A 19,308-nucleotide genomic window follows, 5' to 3' on the forward strand; every position below is an offset into this window, starting at 1 on the left:
TCTCGATGACTACAGGCTCCTTGTCGGAAAACAAAAAAGGTACATCTTTTTTGGTGAGACAAGAATCAAAAAATGAAATAGGAAAGTGCCCTATAGGCCAAACATTTTTTTGCGCGGATTGGCATTCTTCTGGGGTTATCTTTAATTTTAACCCCTCAAATTAGTGGTCTTTAATTTTTATCCTTCATCTAATATCCGAGGTTCTAGGTTCGAATTCCAACTCAGTAAAAAAAAAAAAATCTTAAGGCAAATGTTTGAATTCGCAAGACAGGATTTTGCTCAAGGTAGAGTTTTCTAAGACATAGTTTGCCTGCAAAACTCTACTTAAGGCATAATTGGCAGGGAAACTCTGTCCGATGGGACAGAGTTTGTAGGAAACCTCAGCCCGATGGGGTAGAGTTTGTAGGCAACCTCTGCCTAGCGAATTTTTATAAAATCTTCGCCTGAACAGGGATTCAAACTCGAACCCTAAGTTTTAGGTGACGGGCAAAAGTTAAAAACTTTCATTTTAATGAACAAAAATTAAAGACCACCCCAAATTAAGGGTATACTACGAATTGCCCCAGGGCAAAAGCCCTCAATCGAAGTGATTTCTTATTCAGCTAACCCCTTTTAGGGGAATTTTTTATCAGCTTTGTAGAGGAAAGAAAGCTGATAAATGGAAATTTCTTTTATGGTTCCAAAAAGAAAATGCTGATATAAAAATCAATTCTTTTGGGTCGGAGTACATATAGCAAATCAAATCTGACCAAAATCAATCATCAGAATATAGACTCTAGTAATATATTGAGATCAGTAAGTTTCGTGTAAGAAGACTTCATTCAGAAAAAAAAAAAACTTCATTCAGATCCAAATATTTAAAAGTAAAATCAGAAAGAAAGAAAATTGTTTCAGATTAACACACAGTTGGTAAGTAGGGTTGCTTTGCCTAATTATCAACAAAAATTGGGAGAAAGAATAAAGTAACCATTGATTGATTGTTAAGTATAATATACACATATAGCTCTATACAACATGAGGATTGAGGACTCCCTAAGCTAAATTCTTTAAGCCTCCCAATCCAGACAACAAAATTCTGGGAAGGAAAATCTCAACCACTTAGTACCATTACGAACCAGCTGAACAAGCAGTTCTTCACTATTCCTCCTCAAACTTTTGAGGCTGCTAAACAAGATTCACAACTTGATTTTCGTTCCTCGCATTCAATTCTAGATTATTTTACATCGAATAACGACCATCAGTCTTGTCTTTAGTTGGTCGTTCATCTTGGATTTCCTCCAATTCCTCGTCATCCCCTTTTCTACCAGCTTGTTCCTTCCAATATGCCACTAGCTTCTTTAGACGAGCAACTTCCTTGGATGAAACATTTTTGCTGGGATCATTTACAATAGAACGGACTCTTGATGCATACCTGTGAAGCACGGAAACCAAATTTATAGTACATAAGTTAACTACAAGTCGGCACCATCATATGATCAAATAAGGCTTAAAAGAGAGCACTCAAATTTAAGGAGGAAACCTATTCACTCATTTAAATGTGAATAACACGATCAAGAAATAAAACAATACGACATGTATAAATAATAAAGAACATAGATGCACAAATAAGAACATACGTCAAGGAATTGTGAGTCTCATCCAAGTTCGATTCTGCTGGAGAGATGTTTACAAACATGAGGGTTTTAGCATTTCCACCTAGCGAGTCGCTCATCAACATGGTTAGCTTGTGATTTCGATAAGGAATGTGTTGACTTCCTGAAGATAATGCACTTATAACATCACCAAGTGCTGACAGTGACTTGTTAATGCTTTGAGCTTCTTTCAATTGATTGCCAGCTGAGCCAGACTTTTTAACTCTTTCTGAGCCAGCAAGATCCACAAAACTCAGCTGCAGACACATAGAAAAGAATAAAGCAGAAGCTAAGGCTACAAAGCAAAACTTTTGGTGTTTCTATATTGGTTAAATTCGTGAACATATTACAATGATTGGCAAAGTCACAAGGGTCTAGGTAAGTAACAATATTAAGATATACTTGCTCTAAGATCTACCTAAAGATGCTAAGAAATAAACTATCAGGATGCGAAAAAGTTTCCTATTCAAGCTAAGAAAAAGCACTTTGAAATCCCTAGGATGTGCATCATATAAGGTAGCACAAGTTCAAATTGTCGTAAGAAAACAAAAGGTTGTGATGCACCTACCTTCCCTCTGGCAATTGCCTGAGTTTGAAGATTGGTACTCTCAATAATAACTGAAACAATAAGATGAGATCTTGAACTCTGCTCATTCATCAAGGTTCCAGTCGTATGACGCTGTTCAGATCCTCTTTGGATTATTATCTTAAGTTCCTCGTACGATGAAATAGACACCACCGTTATATTCTCCACAGAAACCATGCCCTGTTTGTGCCAAAATTTTGCTAATTGTTACAGCCAAAATAAAAAGATAAACATAAGCTTATTCAAGCTAGGGCAAAAAGAGAACTATAAAAGAATTATTGACTTAAGAAGTATTGATAATTTGAGAAGCTCTAAATAACAATCACCTTTGAATCTTTTTTTATATCCAACTTCAAGCGCTTTGCATGCTTTGGCAATAAAAGATCCACCAATGTATCCTGATACAACTCTACCATGTACACCTGAACAAGTGCACAAACAATCATGAGTTTACAATGAGCCTTCACGATGTCCATCTATTCAGGTATAAGCACCAATAAGGAGAGAACTCATATGAAAAGAAAACAAAGACGGTGAAAACATTCAAATACTCATAGTCTTAACAATTTCTGTTATTAGATGTTTCATTGACGAAGAGGGAATTTAGAAAGTTGAAGCACAATTAATGTACCTTTTTTATAAGGTAAGGTAATTTGAAGCATAATTAATGTACTAAGTAAATTAATTAAAGCCGGAATAAAAACCTACTAGAATCTTTTAAAGAATCAGAAGTGTTTACCTTTAAAGAGAAAGAAAACTTATTACTGTCTCGTTTCATAATTCTAAATAGTTCAGACATAGCTCTTGGTGTCAGTCCTGGATTACTGTCAGCTCCATAGATTGTAAATGTCTTGCCTGATCCAGTTTGGCCATATGCAAATATGCAAACGTTAAATCCATCAACAGCTGATTGCACCAAATACTGCACCAACCACGTGTCAAACTTAGAAGCTGCTAGGTAATATGCATAGATTAGATACTAGCAGAGTCTAAAAGAGAGCAATTGACTTTTTCCCTTGCCTTCGTATCTTCAAACACATCATCTTGGGTGGCATTTCCATCAAAGACCCTATCATACATGTGCTGTTTTGCTTTATCATCTTTCCATAAATGTTCAACAGTAAACTCATCAATACTTCTGATGGCATTTCTTTCCTTCGCTATAATTTCCTTTTCACAAAGTGGTCTTAATCTACAGTAGACTCTGATCTTGCCTTTCATATCTGAGACATGAGTAAAGTCCATACATTACATTTCAAATAGAAATAGAAATGGCAAATAAAACTAAAAACAAAAAAAAGTCAGTGGCGCTGGCGCAAAATAACGAAAGGCCGGTAAATTTTACCTTCTATTATGTTGAAGTACTTTTTCCTCAGAACTTGTTCCTCTCGGTAAAGTACTTCCATTTCTGCCAATTGAGCCCCTTGCATTTTTAAGATGGCAGCAGTTTGTGCATTTTTTCGATCAATATCCTGAGTAAATAATTGTCAAATTAAAAATGAAAATATGATGGTTGATATACCATAAGAAATGGTGTATCTATTATGACACAAATATCTAGTATAAACTCCGCCTATGTGAGCTTGCTAATGTTGCTGGTTCCAAGCACATCTAAAGGAAGAGGGTCTTGTAAGTGTACTGCCAGTGTAAAACTAGTTACTGAATGGTGAATCCTTACAATACAGAACCAATGGAGATGGATGATCACATAGCCGATAGCAACTAGCTTGGGATTGAAGCATAGTTTTTGTAAGTATTAGTACAAGATATTCACCTCTTTCATTTCTCTCAGCTCCTCAAGCTCCTTCAAATTATTCTGCAACGTTTCTAGCTCCTTCTCTTTAGCTTCAAGACCTGACTGTGCACCAATCAAGTCATGTTTGGCCTCTTCCAGTTTCCTTTGAAGTTCAGAAACTTGGAGCCTCAGCCCCTTGCATTCTTTTTCAAAATCTTTCTGAATGTTTTCCACCTGTACTCCAACAAATCAGTGCAGTCAAATAAAAATATCAATATAAATATAGAAGGCATGCTAAACACAGAGACATTAAGGCAACATACCTCACTGGATTTCTTCTTTTCTAACCCTACAATTTTTTCCTCAAGTGATGCTTTTTCACTCAAAAGCCTCCTTTTCGTTTCTTCTGCAGTACGCAACTCCATAGTACGAGCTTTCAACTCTTGTTGGATCTTCTGTAAGACCTGCAAGTGAAAGCCACATATGTTTGTGTTTTGTAGGTTTATTAAACTCACTGACTAATTTGGACAGCGACGTAAGGCCAAAGACAAATTTATAGCTCTACCTGGTTATTTGCTTCAACCAACTCTTTCGTGATATTTTTCTCCAAACCTTGCGAACTTAACTTCGAAATCCGCATTTCCAAGTTTCGCTTCTCCGTTAGGGCAGCCTGTAAAGAATGGATTAATACAATGAGATTATTGTCGCCTCATTAAATCAAATTAAGCATGGTTAACAAATACCTGAAGCTCTGCATCTTTTTCATCGCATAAAGATCTGAATTTATCACAATCATAAGCAGCCGCTGCTAAATTTTGCTTCTCGGAACTCAAATTATCTTTTAAGTTTTCCAATTCTTCTTGCATCTCTGTTTCTTGTTTTTGCCTTTCATGTAAATCTTCCAGCAACTGCTTATCAATACAAAGACCATGAGCTCGAAGCAAATGTGTGCCTACAAACATCTCGTCGTATTTGTCTATTGTAATTGAAAAGATAGATGCATGCATAATGGGTAGAGCAAGTAGACAGGTGTCATGTAAATTTCACCAGGGAGACAACTGATAGAAGGAGATGGGGAATCTATTCTAATATGGCAAGTCAACTTATGTTAACAAAAGAGAACAGTCCCTGTTTTCATATTACCAGCAGCATATACCTTCTACATTAAACATTTGAAATCTAACTTTGCTTACAGCATAAATGTTTCTTCTACAACAACAAATAGCACTCACATCATTGACTTTCTTCTGTGATTCTTCAAGGGCTCTAGACAAATCCTGAATGCGTCTTTCATTAATATCAGTGTTTGCAGTTTTGAGATTATTTGGAACATCTCCATTAACAGAACCATTAGCCGAAGAGCGGGCTTTAGAGTAGCGGCGTAACATCACATCATTAATATGTGTTTGGAGAGCAACACAAATTTCTTCTCCCTGCATAGAATGGAGATGTCAAGCTATGCAAAATAGTGAGTCAGATCCAATGACAATTTAAGAACACATAACATAAGCATGTTCATCAGTAATAGAAACACTTTGAACCTGCTTCGTTTCAAACTGAAATATATGCAAGACACCAGCAACCCTCATCTTAAAGAACACAGCAGTGTTGCTGCTACCAAATTGCATTATGTCCCTGAGCTCAGCTGAATGCAAATATTCCTTTGGAACCGGACGGAAAAAATGAACCTGTGGAGAAGAAGAAATCATGAGTAAAGTAAATACACATCTCACTTCAAAACTAGTTAAGCAACAGTAGACATTATATCTTACCCCACGCTTATTAATGCCCAATATGATTTTACCAGGCAAAAGTCCAATTGGATCATCAATCTTTCGAACAGCAAAGAAAACTGAATTTCCATAAGGAAGCGTCCTCAGGATCCGCAAAAATTGTTGTTTGGCATCATCTTTTGTCAGGTTTTCCTAGAGAGATTAAAAGAATGAACCTTATGTTGGTAGCAGTTCACAAGCACAGGCAATTCATGGCAAAACAATAATCCAAGTAATTTAAACATAAACCATGGGAAAGCTGGTTAGTAGAATTTCAAAAAAATAAGGGAAAACTAACCACAATGAAAAGAAAAAGAAACAAATAGAAGAAAATGAGCGGTTGAAAAGTAACTCAGGGACAACAGTCGAGAAGTGCTAGGGGTTCTTTTTCCCTGCTCACAAAAATGGCTTTGAGAAATGCAGGAAACATAAATAAGCTAAATAATGATTGGAGAACACTTGTGTGGTGATGACACGAGCTTAATGGATTCGAAGGGATTCATACAGCCGACCCCAACTTGTTTGGGACTAAGGAGTAGTTGTTGTTGTTGTATTGATGAGAGAATACATTTTATTAAGAATGAGAAAAAAATGTAGTTAAGCATAAAAATACATCATTAAGATAAAGTCAACAAAAGAACTTCTATCCAATTGCTTAGAACATTATTCATCGACCAAGAAGACCCAGAATAAAGCTCTTACCATCAATTCGTAACGAGAAAGGATATCCAATTCCCATTCCTTCTTTGCCCGTGTCATTGCAATTTGTCTGGGTAGAAATCGCTCCAGCAGTGATGTCCAGTCACTAGAATAAACAACTAAACAAAGTTAGCATATAGGAAAGGTATAAACACTACAACATGTTCAGGCTTTGAAGGGAAAAGTACTGGTAAATAGGAGTAAGAAACGGAGACAAGTCAAATTTGGAAGAAAAGTATGAGGCACAATTTGAAAGGAACAAAAGTTAAAACAAAAACAAAAAATACTGACGTGCAAGATTCAGGGCCATCCACATATCCAATGTCAACCAGGATCTGCAAAGCAGACATCTGTGCAGCATCATCCTTGCCAACAGGATAATTTCCCATTATGTAATCATGTTGTAACTGTGAATACAACAAATATTTTTACAAAATATAATCAACTTTGATTTGAAGGTATACCAATGAACTTAACCATTTAGCATAGCTGAATTAACTCTAAGCAAACTAACATACTTGGACATATGATAATTGCACGAACATTGGCTCTGTAACAGCTTCATCTAACTCCCGAAACAACTTTTTCTTGAAAACCAATTTACAATGCAAAATCTCCCCTTTACTTCTATCTTTCGATGCCTTAAAGTCCGCCAGTAGATCTCCAATATACTTATTTTCATCCAAACCAATGTACTCCTCTGCAGAAAATATACACATTTAGAATGCAGAATATTTGACCTTAAAAGAATTTATAATGAGAAAAGGAATTAGTACCATTTCCAAGGTCTGGAGATTTAGAACCAGTAACAACCTTACGGCACTCGAACAAACTGAAGCTAGCATGAGCAGACAATTTGATTATCCCTGCAACCTCCTGAAAGAGAAAGTGTATCACACAAAAATTATAAAGGGAAAACATCATCATCATATCCAATGTTAAATATATCTGTTTCCCTAAGAAACTAAGAATGCTTAAAGAGGACTTCTTAAATCAAGATTGTCAAATTAAAAAAGTGATTCCATGTGAAATGATCTTAAAACCTCTTCTGAAATTAGAATTAGAGAGACTAAGAAATCTATACGTAAGTCAAAATTTTAAAATTCCTGAGTCTTGAGAAAATGAGTCTAACAAAGAAAAAGAAGTAACAGACAGATAGCAGAAAAGTTAAGGTTCGAGAACAGACTATAAGAAGCTGTCCATTTGACTGAGCAGAAGTCAGTTACTACCTAAATATTAAGCCAAGTAAATAACAGATTCAGAACATACATTAGATGTATGTTGGAAGGAAGCAAAGATTGATAAAGAAACCATATAAGGGATAGATACAAAGACGAAAGGACGAGATAGCAAAACTGGCAATGCAAGTTTTGGTGTTAGAGAACGTGTCCCACATGGGTTGTGCAGGTCCAAACATTTATAATGGCCTAGGCTACTCCAATATTGCCTTATAGTATTCGGTTTTTGTAAGTCCAAACTGTTTAAGCTATTGTAAATGAAGGCTTTGCTATTACATTTTTAGACTATATATCATCTATTAATTAGGTTTATTCAAGGATATCTGTTTTTACGAAAATTATTTAAGTAGGAAGAGCTCAGATGTTTCGTTCAAGAGTACATTTGGAGATGCAGAACTATCTTTACTCCCTCCAGTCACACTGTCACCTCCCTCTTATAGTATCTAAAGAGCAATGTTCGCTTTCATGAACAAAGGAAAGATATGTCACATTTTAAATAACCAAGAAGTTACATTTATCCCACTTTTTTCCGTGCAATATTTCTCATTAAACTTTACTTGAATACCAAAGAGTAATTAGTCAGCCCTACATGTTTCCCCATATAAATAGAGATTTTCCATCTCTCATGTAAAGTTCATGCTGGCCTCTCTACCATGGTAGAGGTAAGGTCTGCATACATTCCACCCTCCCCAGACCCCACTTTGTGGGATTTCACTGGGTATGTTGTTGTTGTTGTTGTCATGTAAAGTTCATGCTGAGTCAGACAAGGATGTTAGCTCTTGGATAAAAAAGTGAAGAAAAAAAAACAAGGATCTCCTAACTCTTGTTAAGCTCTACTAAATTATAAATCCCATGTATATTTCTTGTTGCATAACTCAAACATTAACATCAAATTTATCAAAAAACAGAAGAAGTTGTTTGTATGTAAACAACTGTATGAAAATTCAGCATTACCTCAATAGCATCAGCTACAGTTGTGGCCATGTCATATGTAATTTCTTCGAAGGTTTCATCCAAGAAAAACACTATCGTAGTAAGCTTTTTACCAGTTAGGAGAGCTTCAATCTCCTCACGACCTGGTATCGTGTGCCTCGGTCCAGCCTTAATAGAACGTTTCAACGCATTTAGAGTATTTATAGCAAAAACTTGAATCTCGGAATCAGTATTAGTTCCATGTGCTACAGTATGAATATATTCTGACAAGTATCCACCAATTTCCTTGCTCGGAGGCATGCAAGATGCGCACAAGTACATTAGTTCCCATGCTTTAATCAAAGAATGCCTGTATGTACGAAGCAAGCATAACATTATATAGTAAAAAAACAAAAGAATCAACAGGAAGAGGAAAATATCAGCTTCCCATTTCTCAATCAATAAACTTGATGGTCAAAGTACCTCTCCGGATTATTCCTTGTTTGTTTTGAAATTTGTGCGAACATTTCATCTCGAAGCTCAGACCGCTTCAAGGCCTGCTTAAATAGCTTGCCGACAAGCTCGATTCGCTCATCTAAGCTGATTGGAGCCACTCTATCAGAGGAATCAATACCCATATACTTCAGAATGGACTGAAATAACTTAACTGCCCTGCTAATGAGATCACCATTTATTTTCAAAACTGATGTTGGAATGGGTTCCTGTCAGGATAATTGTTTTAGGTGTGCAAGTGTCAAGAGATACATTTTAAAAAGTGTAAACAGCTAAAGCGCTTAATCTTACCCTTTGAAAACACAACATATCCTCAAATGTAAACTTCTCTCGAACTTGGGGCCCAACGGATTTTTTTAGAAAGAACCCACGTTTGCTAGCAGAGTGAATCTGCTTTTGCATAGCCTTCAAAAACCCCTCAACCTGCAATCACAAATAATCTAAATTACCTCTCCGAAAAGCATAATTGAGGTCCGACATGTCATTCTTAACAGAATTAAAGGGGCAAAAAAGTCACAACAATCTTTGTTGTGTGCATACAGACTGAAATTACTTTCTTTTCCGAAAAGTCATGTCTCACCTGGAATCTATCAATATATGGTATTGCACCAGCAAGTTCGGATGACAGAACTGATGAGAGGGTATTTGGAGTGCTGCACATTACATAAGGCAAAACACAGTTGGTAAATGTAACTTGTAAGTTAGGAGATACATCATCAAACAACAAGTCCCATTTTCATATCAGTGTAAAACAAGACCAAAGAAGTAAATCTAATGATAAAAATGAAGGGGTGGACTTACGGTGGAGCGAAATTGGAACCATCACTATCATAATCATCCCCATTTGAGGTTGGAAAAGAATAATGAGAAGGTGTTTCATATCCGTTACTCGAGCCAAAAGAAGACCTGCTTGACCTCATACTAACTGGTGGCATATCAGAAGTCATGCTCCAAAATTATAAGTAATCTTTAACTCTATACAACTCTCACAAAGACCATCCAACTCCTCAATTAAATGGTAATCTTCAATAACTTCAGCAGTTACCTGACCAATTTAGTAACACCATCATTACTATAAATCAAACAAGTCCCAAAGCATAAATTGAATCAGATACAAAAAAAAAAACATACCCACACATTAAAAAAGATGCCAATTTTAACAAATAGTCAACACATTCCCAAACAAAAATCAACAGAATCACAAAAATATGATCAACATTGCACCATATGCTATAAAGCTCAAAGAAAACTGAAAAAATTAGATAAGTAGCAAGCTCCTTAGCATCCACTAAATAACCAGCAATTTTTTTCTACAAAACAAGAACCGACAATCTACACCAAGATCCATAAAATCACAAGCACAAAACTATAGAAAATACAAGAAAGTTTCAACCTTTGGAATAATAATACACATTGGGGGGAAAAACAAGAACTCATAAACAGTGAAGTAGATCCAAAAAAACACAAAACCCCAGTTAACAAAACAACATAATAACAGCTGTAACTCAGAAAAAAATGCAAAAAAAAAAAAAAAAAAAAAACTTCTTTTTTGGGGTTTCGTGTACCTAAGCAACAAATGTAGTTCACACTTAAAGAAGCTCTTAAAATTAGAAATAGTAAGTGAAGGGATATTTATGAGACATACCAAGAAGAAATGATGAAATAAATAAGAAGATTTTGGATTTTTATGGTGAAATGGAGCTTTACTTAGAAGAAAGATGAGCTACTGAGAGAAAAAAATAGTATAGAGAGAGAGAAATGCAATGGTGGTGGAGTGAAGGAGGGAGAAAGAAGATGGTGTGAGGGTCACGAGAGTTTTTTAAATAATTTCAATTCAAACCTCTTTTTTTTTTTTTTTTTTTTTTTTCGGGGCAGGGGGAAATGACAAAAGAAAAATGAAATGGTCTTCCAATAACTTGGATATGAAGTAGTACTACTAGTATAAAATATCAGAATTTTCTGTTTTTTGTATTTGGTCTGAGATTAGTAATTTTTGTTAAGTAGGTATCTAGTAGCTCAGTGAATTTCATGTTATAATTTCTTTCTCATAGTTTTCAATTTTGATACTGCTTTTGTCCTGTATTATTTTTTCACATTACTAAAAATATATATCCCGAATGACTGTTCTGTTTAAAAAATTAAGCTAAAATTAATTAAATTTTTCTTATCTTACCGTTAATATTAAGTGTTATGATTATAGTGTAATTTATTGAAGTGAAATAACGATAAGTTAGTCTAAGGGAAAGAGGCCCCTTACTAACTGTGGGGAAAAGAAAAAGAAAATAGTTTGCTACTACTCGACTGGCCCCTTTTGCCTAAAGAAAGCCGTTTGTATGTAAGTTTCATGGTCGATAAGCATTCCTGTCGTTTGGTTTGCCGCATTAATGAAATTAATTTCACATAGAATTTTGCATAAGTAATACTAGTACACAAAAAATAATGATCAATATTTTAATACTATATTAATTGTTTGACTTTATTAGCTCCGTATTCCTAAAACTGAAATATTATGTGGAGTAAAAATAATTTTATTAGCAGAATAACTTTATTTCAATGATATCATTCACTACACTAATAAGCATTATATTATTTTCTCTACATGATTAGTCTGTTAACCAATCAACCAGTTCTAAAGGTAAATTGAAGTTGTGAAAAATTAAAACTAGAAATGAAACACTTTTAGATAAAAATACGTGTAATAGTAGTTAGGAAAAAAGAAATCAGTTTTAGATATGGTGAAATTTTTTATTTTTTCAAGCTGGTCTAAAATTTGATTACAAGTTTACAATATACATTACGTGCATTACTCTTTAGTCTGTATTTTACTAGTAATATAAAAATATGCCACTTGTTCCAGCATTAATAACTAGGTAAACCTTCTTTGACTAACGTTAACATATCTTGTTGTCTTTTATTTAACATAAAAATAGTAAGAGAAATTCGAATATTAATGGTTTTTTTTTTCTATTTAACAGTGTTTTTTTAAAATAAAAAACAAATAAACGCAAAACCATGGCTGCATCAATCTATCTTCAATAAATGTGGATCCTGTTTTAAACTCCTAGATCTGTTGAAGGTCATCTACAAGTTGGTGTTTGTTTGGGAAAAAAGTAAATTAATCCAATTTAGGGTATTCAAGGGTCTTATTAAATTAATCGTTTGATATACCATCACATTTGCGTAGAAACTTATCTCAAGTGTAGAATAGCTTTTACGTTACTACTATGTACTATCATAATATCACAATCCCTTCATCTTCTCTTCAATTCAGTAGCTCAATTCCCCGTGATGAACAAATTAAATACATGCTTATCAAATGAAAATAGAGGGGAAACTTAGCTGCAAGTGAAAATTTAAAGGAAAACAAAGCTATTGAATAAGAAATTGTGAACTTTATAGTGATTAAATCTTGAATTCGAGTCCTCAAGTAAATCATCTCTTATCATATCCTAAAAAACAACATAATTGAATAGATATTTTTATAAATAGAGGTCAACCACCTATTTTGTTATCAGTCTTACAAGTATTTTATTTTCTTCTATAGGTAGAGAAGTCATTATATATCCTTTTGATATTCACAAAAAGTTCTTCTTCTTCCTTTTCTTTGGTTTACATGTCTCCTAACCTAGAGGAAGAAAAAGTAAATCGGGAGAAAATAAAAATAAAAAATGGAATATTGGGTTAATTCTCAAGAAAAGATTAAATAGAAGATGAGAAAAATAAAGTAATTCGGCGTGATTAGAAGAAAATAACATAAAATCGGTATAATTATCTGGTACAAGAACGATCGGATGTGACTTAAAGAATCAAAAGAAATTTCGATGGTAAGTTTTTTAGTAAAAGAAGACAGTATGGGGTCAAAAGAAATGTTAAATCAAAGAAAGATTCTTGCCCTCGGTTATAAGGTTTGAAGCATATACTAGCTTATCCTATTGGCAGGGTACATATTGGATTGAGACTTTGCAGCTTTAGTTGGGACCTGGGCGGAGGTTTATGGGTAGCATGTACTTTGTATTATTTGCAAGTTCGTTACTAGGACTATCTATGCCCCCTACCACATAATATATATTCTAGTGTCCTATAGTTGTGTTCCCATGTTACCTATAATTGCCTACAAACTCATAAATCTGTTTGACTCCTTCAGTGTTAGAGGAAGGGATGATTGAGCTTTGATGTTTATATTGAGATCCCAAGCTACAACAGGCGAAGAAAAAAGAACAGGGAATACGAAAAAAATTGATGAAAACGATATTGATGAGCTCAAAGGAAAGTTGGATTGAAACACTTAAAAATATCAAGTGACACTCGAAAAAAATGCTAAAAAGCACCCTCTATATTTTCTGTCTTTTAAGAATTTTGCGAATTGTTTAAAAAGAGAGAGATATCTAATTGCTTTAATATTAAAGATATTTCCTTAAAATGTTCCTTTTATCTCTTCTTAAATGTGTTACTCAATTACTAACACTCCACTATCTATACGGACATATATTTATAGTTGAGGGGGAGGGAGAGGGGGAGAATGTCTATTATTTATAGTTGAGGGGAATCTAATTTTAAAGCAAAGTTGAGGGGTGTAAATAATTTTCACCCATTAAAGTATAGATATGAAGAAGAAATTACTAGTGACTTATTGTTCTATTAAAGTCATTAAATATTTTGAGGCATATTCAGTTTGTCAAGACGACTAATGTATGAAACCAGAAGAAGTATTGGAGAACTTCACACAAATAACAAATACAATGAGATCGCCACAAAAAATTACCATAATTATAGCAATCGCTATCAAATACCTGTATTTATCCCAATAGGTACCTTCATTTTGACTCTCAAGTGACATAACCTGGCCTCATTGCGTTGAAAATCACTCCTAGTTCTTTAATTGAAAACCTGTCATTAAAATGAGTAAAAAAAGAATGGGAATCAAGAGTATTGAAAACTACAAATTAACTCTATTACATAAGAAGAGAATGTTGCAGTGCTTTTCTTTTTACCATATAATAGCAGAGCTCGGAGCCAAAATGGGTATTTTTTGCATACATTGGACAAAAATGGTATACTTTTTTTTTTTATATACCAAAATGGGCAGTTCGTGCTTCAATCCACGAAATAGGTGATTTTTTTTTTACTTTTTTGCAATTCGTGGTGAAATAAATGAAAGAAACTTTTTTTTTTTTTGGCATTTCGTTGGATGATTCACGAAATAGCCCTTTTTTTTTTTCAATTCTTGAAATTAAAGAAACAAACTGTTTTTTTTTGCATTTCGCACCACAATTCACGAAATGCCATCTTTTTTTTTTTTTTATCTCCTGAATAAAAAAGAAAGTAATTTGTAATTTTTTATTTTATTTTTTTTTGCATTTCGTGACACAAATCACGAATAGTTTTTTTTTTTTTTTTTGAAATACGTGAAATATAAATGAAAGAAACATTTTTTTTTTTTTTTTGGCATTTCGTTGGATGATTCACGAAATAGCCCTTTTTTTTCAATTCTTGAAATTAAAGAAACAAACTGTTTTTTTTTATTTTGTTTTTTTTTTGCATTTCGCACCACAATTCACGAAATGCCATCTTTTTTTTAAAAATTTTTTATCTCCTGAATAAATAAGAAAGTAATTTGTAATTTTTATTTTATTTTATTTTTGCATTTCGTGACACAAATCACGAAATAGGTTTTTTTAGTTTTTTTTTTTTTGAAATACGTGAAATATAAATGAAAGAATTTTTTTTTTTTTTTTGGCATTTCGTTGGATGATTCACGAAATAGACCTTTTTTTTTTTTTTTTTTTGCAATTCTTGAAATTAAAGAAAGAAACTGTTTTTCTTTTTATTTTGTTTTGCATTTCGTACCACATTTCACGAAATAGCCTTTTTTTTTTGTTTTGCATTTCGTACCACATTTCACGAAATAGCCTTTTTTTTTTTTAATTTCGTGAATATTAATTAACTTTTTTTTTTTTTAGCATTTCGTGACATAGTCAACGAAATGGGTTTTTTTTTTTTTAATCACGAAATAGCCTTTTTTATTTTTTTTAATTTAGTGCATATTAATTAACTTACCTGTTTTTTTTTTTATCATTTCGTGAAATAGTCAACGAAATGGGTCCTTTTTTTTTTGTATTTCTTGAATAAAAAAAGAAATAGGAAATTATATTTATTTATTTTGCATTTCGTGTATTAAAAAACGAAATAGGATAAAAAATTTTTTATTTCTTTCATATAAAAAGGAAATTAGAAAATATATATATATATTTTTTTTGCATTTCGTGTATTAATGAACGAAATAGGTTTTTTTTTTTAATTTTTTTTTTTGTATTTCGTGTATTAATGAAGGAAACTGATTTTTTTTTTTTTTGCATTTCGTAATCTAATGAAAGAAATTGGTTTTTTTTTTGTATTTCGTGAATAAAAAAACGAAATAGGAAATTATATATATATATATATATATATATATATATTGCATTTCGTGTATTAAAAAACGAAATAGGAAAATAATTTTAAAATAGGAATACATATCTTTGAATACTTGTCAAAATAATATCTTTTACATTTCGTGACTTAATTTGCGAAATTTTTTACTTTTCTTCATTTATAAATATTGTCCTATCTTTACTTATGGTATATCCTTAGTCTTTCAATTTTCTTTTATCCATCTCATATCTTTAATCTATTGTTTTCTTTTATCTGTTTCATATCCTTCAACTTTTATTTTTTCTCTCATATATTTCATAAAAGATGACGGAAACTCATGTTAAAGTGTATTTATTTTGGGGTGGTGAAGTTGTGTATGAAGCTGGTTCGGTTAGATACAACCGTGGTCCTGAAATAGGGCAAAGGTTTCCAATTTCCCTAAAATATGATCGTCTACAACGCGTCTTAAGGAGTAAAATGTTCGTAAATGATCCTGAACTATCGGTGGTTATAACCGGACGATGTCCAAGTTCATTTACAGCCGATGGTTCACCAATTTATGGTGACATGCCAATTACGGACGATGAATCTTTATCGTCATTTCTTCGTTGTCCTGAGATTTTTAAAAAATCACATATGCATAGCGGCGCTTGACATGTATGCTACAGTTCAACGCTCTACCCAGGTCGAAGTACCGACCGACAATGAGTTCGATTTTGGAGATACTACCTATCTCCCAAGTTTGAATATTGGTTTTTCAAGGGGTGTAGTTCAACAACAAACAATTGTAGGATTTAGTAGTCAGTCAAATGATACAACTAATTATGGTACACAGTATGATGGTATGGCTTCAACGCATGATCATAACTTTGATTGGAGTGGACAGAATCGGGAGACGGGTGGACCAAATAATGCTACTACGCAGTTGCATAATTTGAATTGTAATGTACGACACCCTTCATATCCTGGTCCAAGTGAATTGGACAGTGATAGGTAAATATAATCTTATTTTATTCACTTTATTCATGGATTGTATAATTGTATTTGACTCGTAAATTCTATGAATTTTTATTATTTATAGGCATAACGATTTTGAAGATAACCCCACATTGACTCAACTCACACAAATTGTGAGCAATAACGATTTAGCTAATGATATAATAAATGAGTCGGATAGCGATAGTCCATTAGATCATGACGGGACGGACGCTGATCAATCGTCTGCTGACGGTGACGATTCTGATGAAGATGTTGCGGCCCCCAGTAATGTTAGTGATAATTATCATTCAAATGTGATCCCATATTTGGATAATACAGAAGAAGTAGAACCGGAAGATTTTGCATACATGAGAGATAACGGGTCTGTTCGGGCTGCACTTTGGAATTCTAGTAATCCTAAAGTTATCAAATCAGGTTAGTTTCGTGTGACTAATTTTTGTAATAATATATTATTTTTGAATTTTGTGATTTTAATTGGTGTAATTAGGAGTTGATATTTTTTCTTGGACATGTAAATAGGTATGTTATTTCACAGCAAGAAGCAAATGAAAGGTGCAGTGAGGCTCTATAATATATCTCACAAAAAAGAATATAAAACAGATCAAGCCAAAGGTACATTTTGGAAGGTTATTTGCAAGCGGCATGAGGAAGGTTGTAGTTGGATGATCCGTTTTTCGTTGATCGGAAGTGGTATGTGGAAAGCAGGAAAAATGATTGAGCCACATAATTGTGATACGGATGATTATACAGAGGATCATTTCAATTTGAATAGCAACATGATTGCTACTTCGTTGATACCATATGTTATGATCAATGCACAAATCAGTATTAAGTTTGTTCAGGAAACTATAAAAGACATCCATCACTATACTCCTAGTTATAGAAAAGCGCAAAAAGGGCGTAAGAAAGCTTTTGAGATGGTGTATGGTGATTTCGAAGGTTCTTTTAGGGCATTGCCTCGATACATGGCTGCCCTAGGACATTTCAATCCGGGCACTATTGTTGAGTGGACACACGAGTCAACTACAATGCAAGGCGAACACATCTTCAAGTATCTTTTCTGGGCCTTTAAACCAAGTATCGATGGATTCAAAAGTTGCAGGCCGGTCATCTCAATAGATGGCACCCATGTCTATGGTAAGTATGAGATGAAATTGTTGATTGCTGTTGGCATTGATGCAAACGGAAATATTTTTCCACTTGCATATGCTATAGTAGCACGTGAGACCTATGAGTCATGGACTTGGTTTCTCAGTTTATTATGGAGACATGTTGTTTGTCATAGAAAAGGCATTGGACTAATTTCTGACCGTCACCAAGGGATCTTGCAATGTGTAATGACACATGAATGGTTACAGCCACCCACCACACATCATAGATTTTGTGTTCGACATTTAAAAAGCAACTTTAACAAAAAGTTTCTTAACTCTGATCTTGAGAAGCTAATGTGGTTGGATGCTACAGAGCACCAGAAGAAGAAATACCAAATGAGGATGCAACAAATCAAAACTTTGTCACCTGCAGCGCATATGTGGTTAAGCGAGCTTCCGAAGGAAAAATGGACATTGTATAAGGACGGTGGTTATAGGTGGGGGGCTATGGCGACAAATGTCTCTGAGTCTTACAACGGTTTATTGAAGAAAGCCCGTGGATTGCCTGTTACTGCCATGGTTCGCTTGACCTTTAAAAATCTTGTTGATCATTTTGTTAAAAGAAGCGCCCTTGCTGCTCTGCTAATGGTAAATAAGAAGACTTGGCCGCCCAGTGTTGATAAAAAGTTCCATGAATATTGGGATAGGGCCGCTATGCACACTGATATGATGAACTATAACATTGTGACTGGGGTCTTCGAGATTCTGACATTTGCACACGAAGGTAAGGGTGGAAATGTCCATAAAGTCTCTGACAATGGAAAAAAATGTTCGTGTGGGAAATGGAAAAACTACCACATGCCATGTTCCCATGCAATTAAATTCTGTCGGATCCGTAAAATTCAGCCTATGGACTATGTTAGCAAGTACTACAGTTGTAGGTATTACAAGCAAACATACAGTGGAAAGTTTTCTCCCTTGGGTGATGAGGCATATTGGCCTGCAAGTCCCTTCTGTTTAATTGCAAACACTGCATACGAGCGAACTTCTGGAGCCCAGAGAACAACTAGAAGGAGGAATGAAATGGATATTGCTCCTGCTCGCATGGCTAGGAGGTGTGGAACTTGCAGGCAAACCGGTCATAACAAAAATCGTTGCCCCAATCGTACTCAGTAGTTGTTGTGTCACGAAATGCAAAAAAAAAAAAACTAAAAAACCTATTTCGTGATTTGTGTCACGAAATGCAAAAAACAATAAAAATACAAATTACTTTCTTTTTTATTCAGGAGATAAAAAAATCATTTATTTCCAAAAAAAAAAAAACTAAAAAAACCTATTTCGTGATTTGTGTCACGAAATGCAGGAGTAAAAAAAAAATGGCATTTCGTGAATTGTGGTGCGAAATGCAAAAAAAAACAATATAAAAAAAACAGTTTGTTTCTTTAATTTCAAGAATTGAAAAAAAAAAAAGGGGCTATTTCGTGAATCATCCAACGAAATGCCAAAAAAAAAAATGTTTCTTTCATTTATTTCACCACGAATTGCAAAAAAAAAAAATAAAAAAAAAATCAATTTCTTCATTTAATTCACAAAATAAAAAAAAACCCCCACCTATTTCCTTGGTATATGAAAGAAAAAAAATTATGAATGAAATATATATATATATATATATATATATATATCCTATTTCGTTTTTTTATTCACGAAATATAAAAAAAAAAACC

General features: G+C 33.8%; 1 protein-coding gene across 3 annotated transcripts; it reads right to left on the reverse strand.

The window, feature by feature from the left end:
- Positions 1-945: 945 nt before the first annotated feature.
- On the reverse strand, positions 946-10,888 carry LOC132621595 (kinesin-like protein KIN-14E). 3 transcript variants are annotated; one of them, XM_060335921.1, is made up of 24 exons: positions 10,732-10,888; positions 9,888-10,131; positions 9,667-9,739; positions 9,378-9,509; positions 9,057-9,295; positions 8,616-8,943; positions 7,200-7,299; positions 6,942-7,123; positions 6,715-6,830; positions 6,427-6,529; positions 5,725-5,877; positions 5,494-5,640; positions 5,185-5,385; positions 4,696-4,860; positions 4,518-4,622; positions 4,276-4,416; positions 3,992-4,186; positions 3,563-3,689; positions 3,238-3,440; positions 2,957-3,139; positions 2,544-2,639; positions 2,200-2,397; positions 1,617-1,888; positions 946-1,411 (listed from the first exon to the last, which is right to left on the reverse strand). In XM_060335921.1, the coding sequence occupies exons 2-24, from the start codon at positions 10,031-10,033 to the stop codon at positions 1,219-1,221; spliced, it is 3,798 nt and encodes a 1,265-aa protein (XP_060191904.1). In that variant the 5' UTR covers positions 10,034-10,131; positions 10,732-10,888; the 3' UTR covers positions 946-1,218. The 3 variants fall into 3 exon arrangements, with proteins under 3 accessions (XP_060191904.1, XP_060191905.1, XP_060191906.1); XM_060335922.1 differs by having other exon boundaries at positions 10,652-10,885; XM_060335923.1 differs by lacking the exon at positions 10,732-10,888 and adding an exon at positions 10,218-10,464.
- Positions 10,889-19,308: the final 8,420 nt, after the last annotated feature.

The sequence above is a fragment of the Lycium barbarum genome, chromosome 12 (assembly GCF_019175385.1).
Source record: "Lycium barbarum isolate Lr01 chromosome 12, ASM1917538v2, whole genome shotgun sequence".
In the NCBI taxonomy this organism is placed as follows: Eukaryota; Viridiplantae; Streptophyta; class Magnoliopsida; order Solanales; family Solanaceae; genus Lycium; species Lycium barbarum.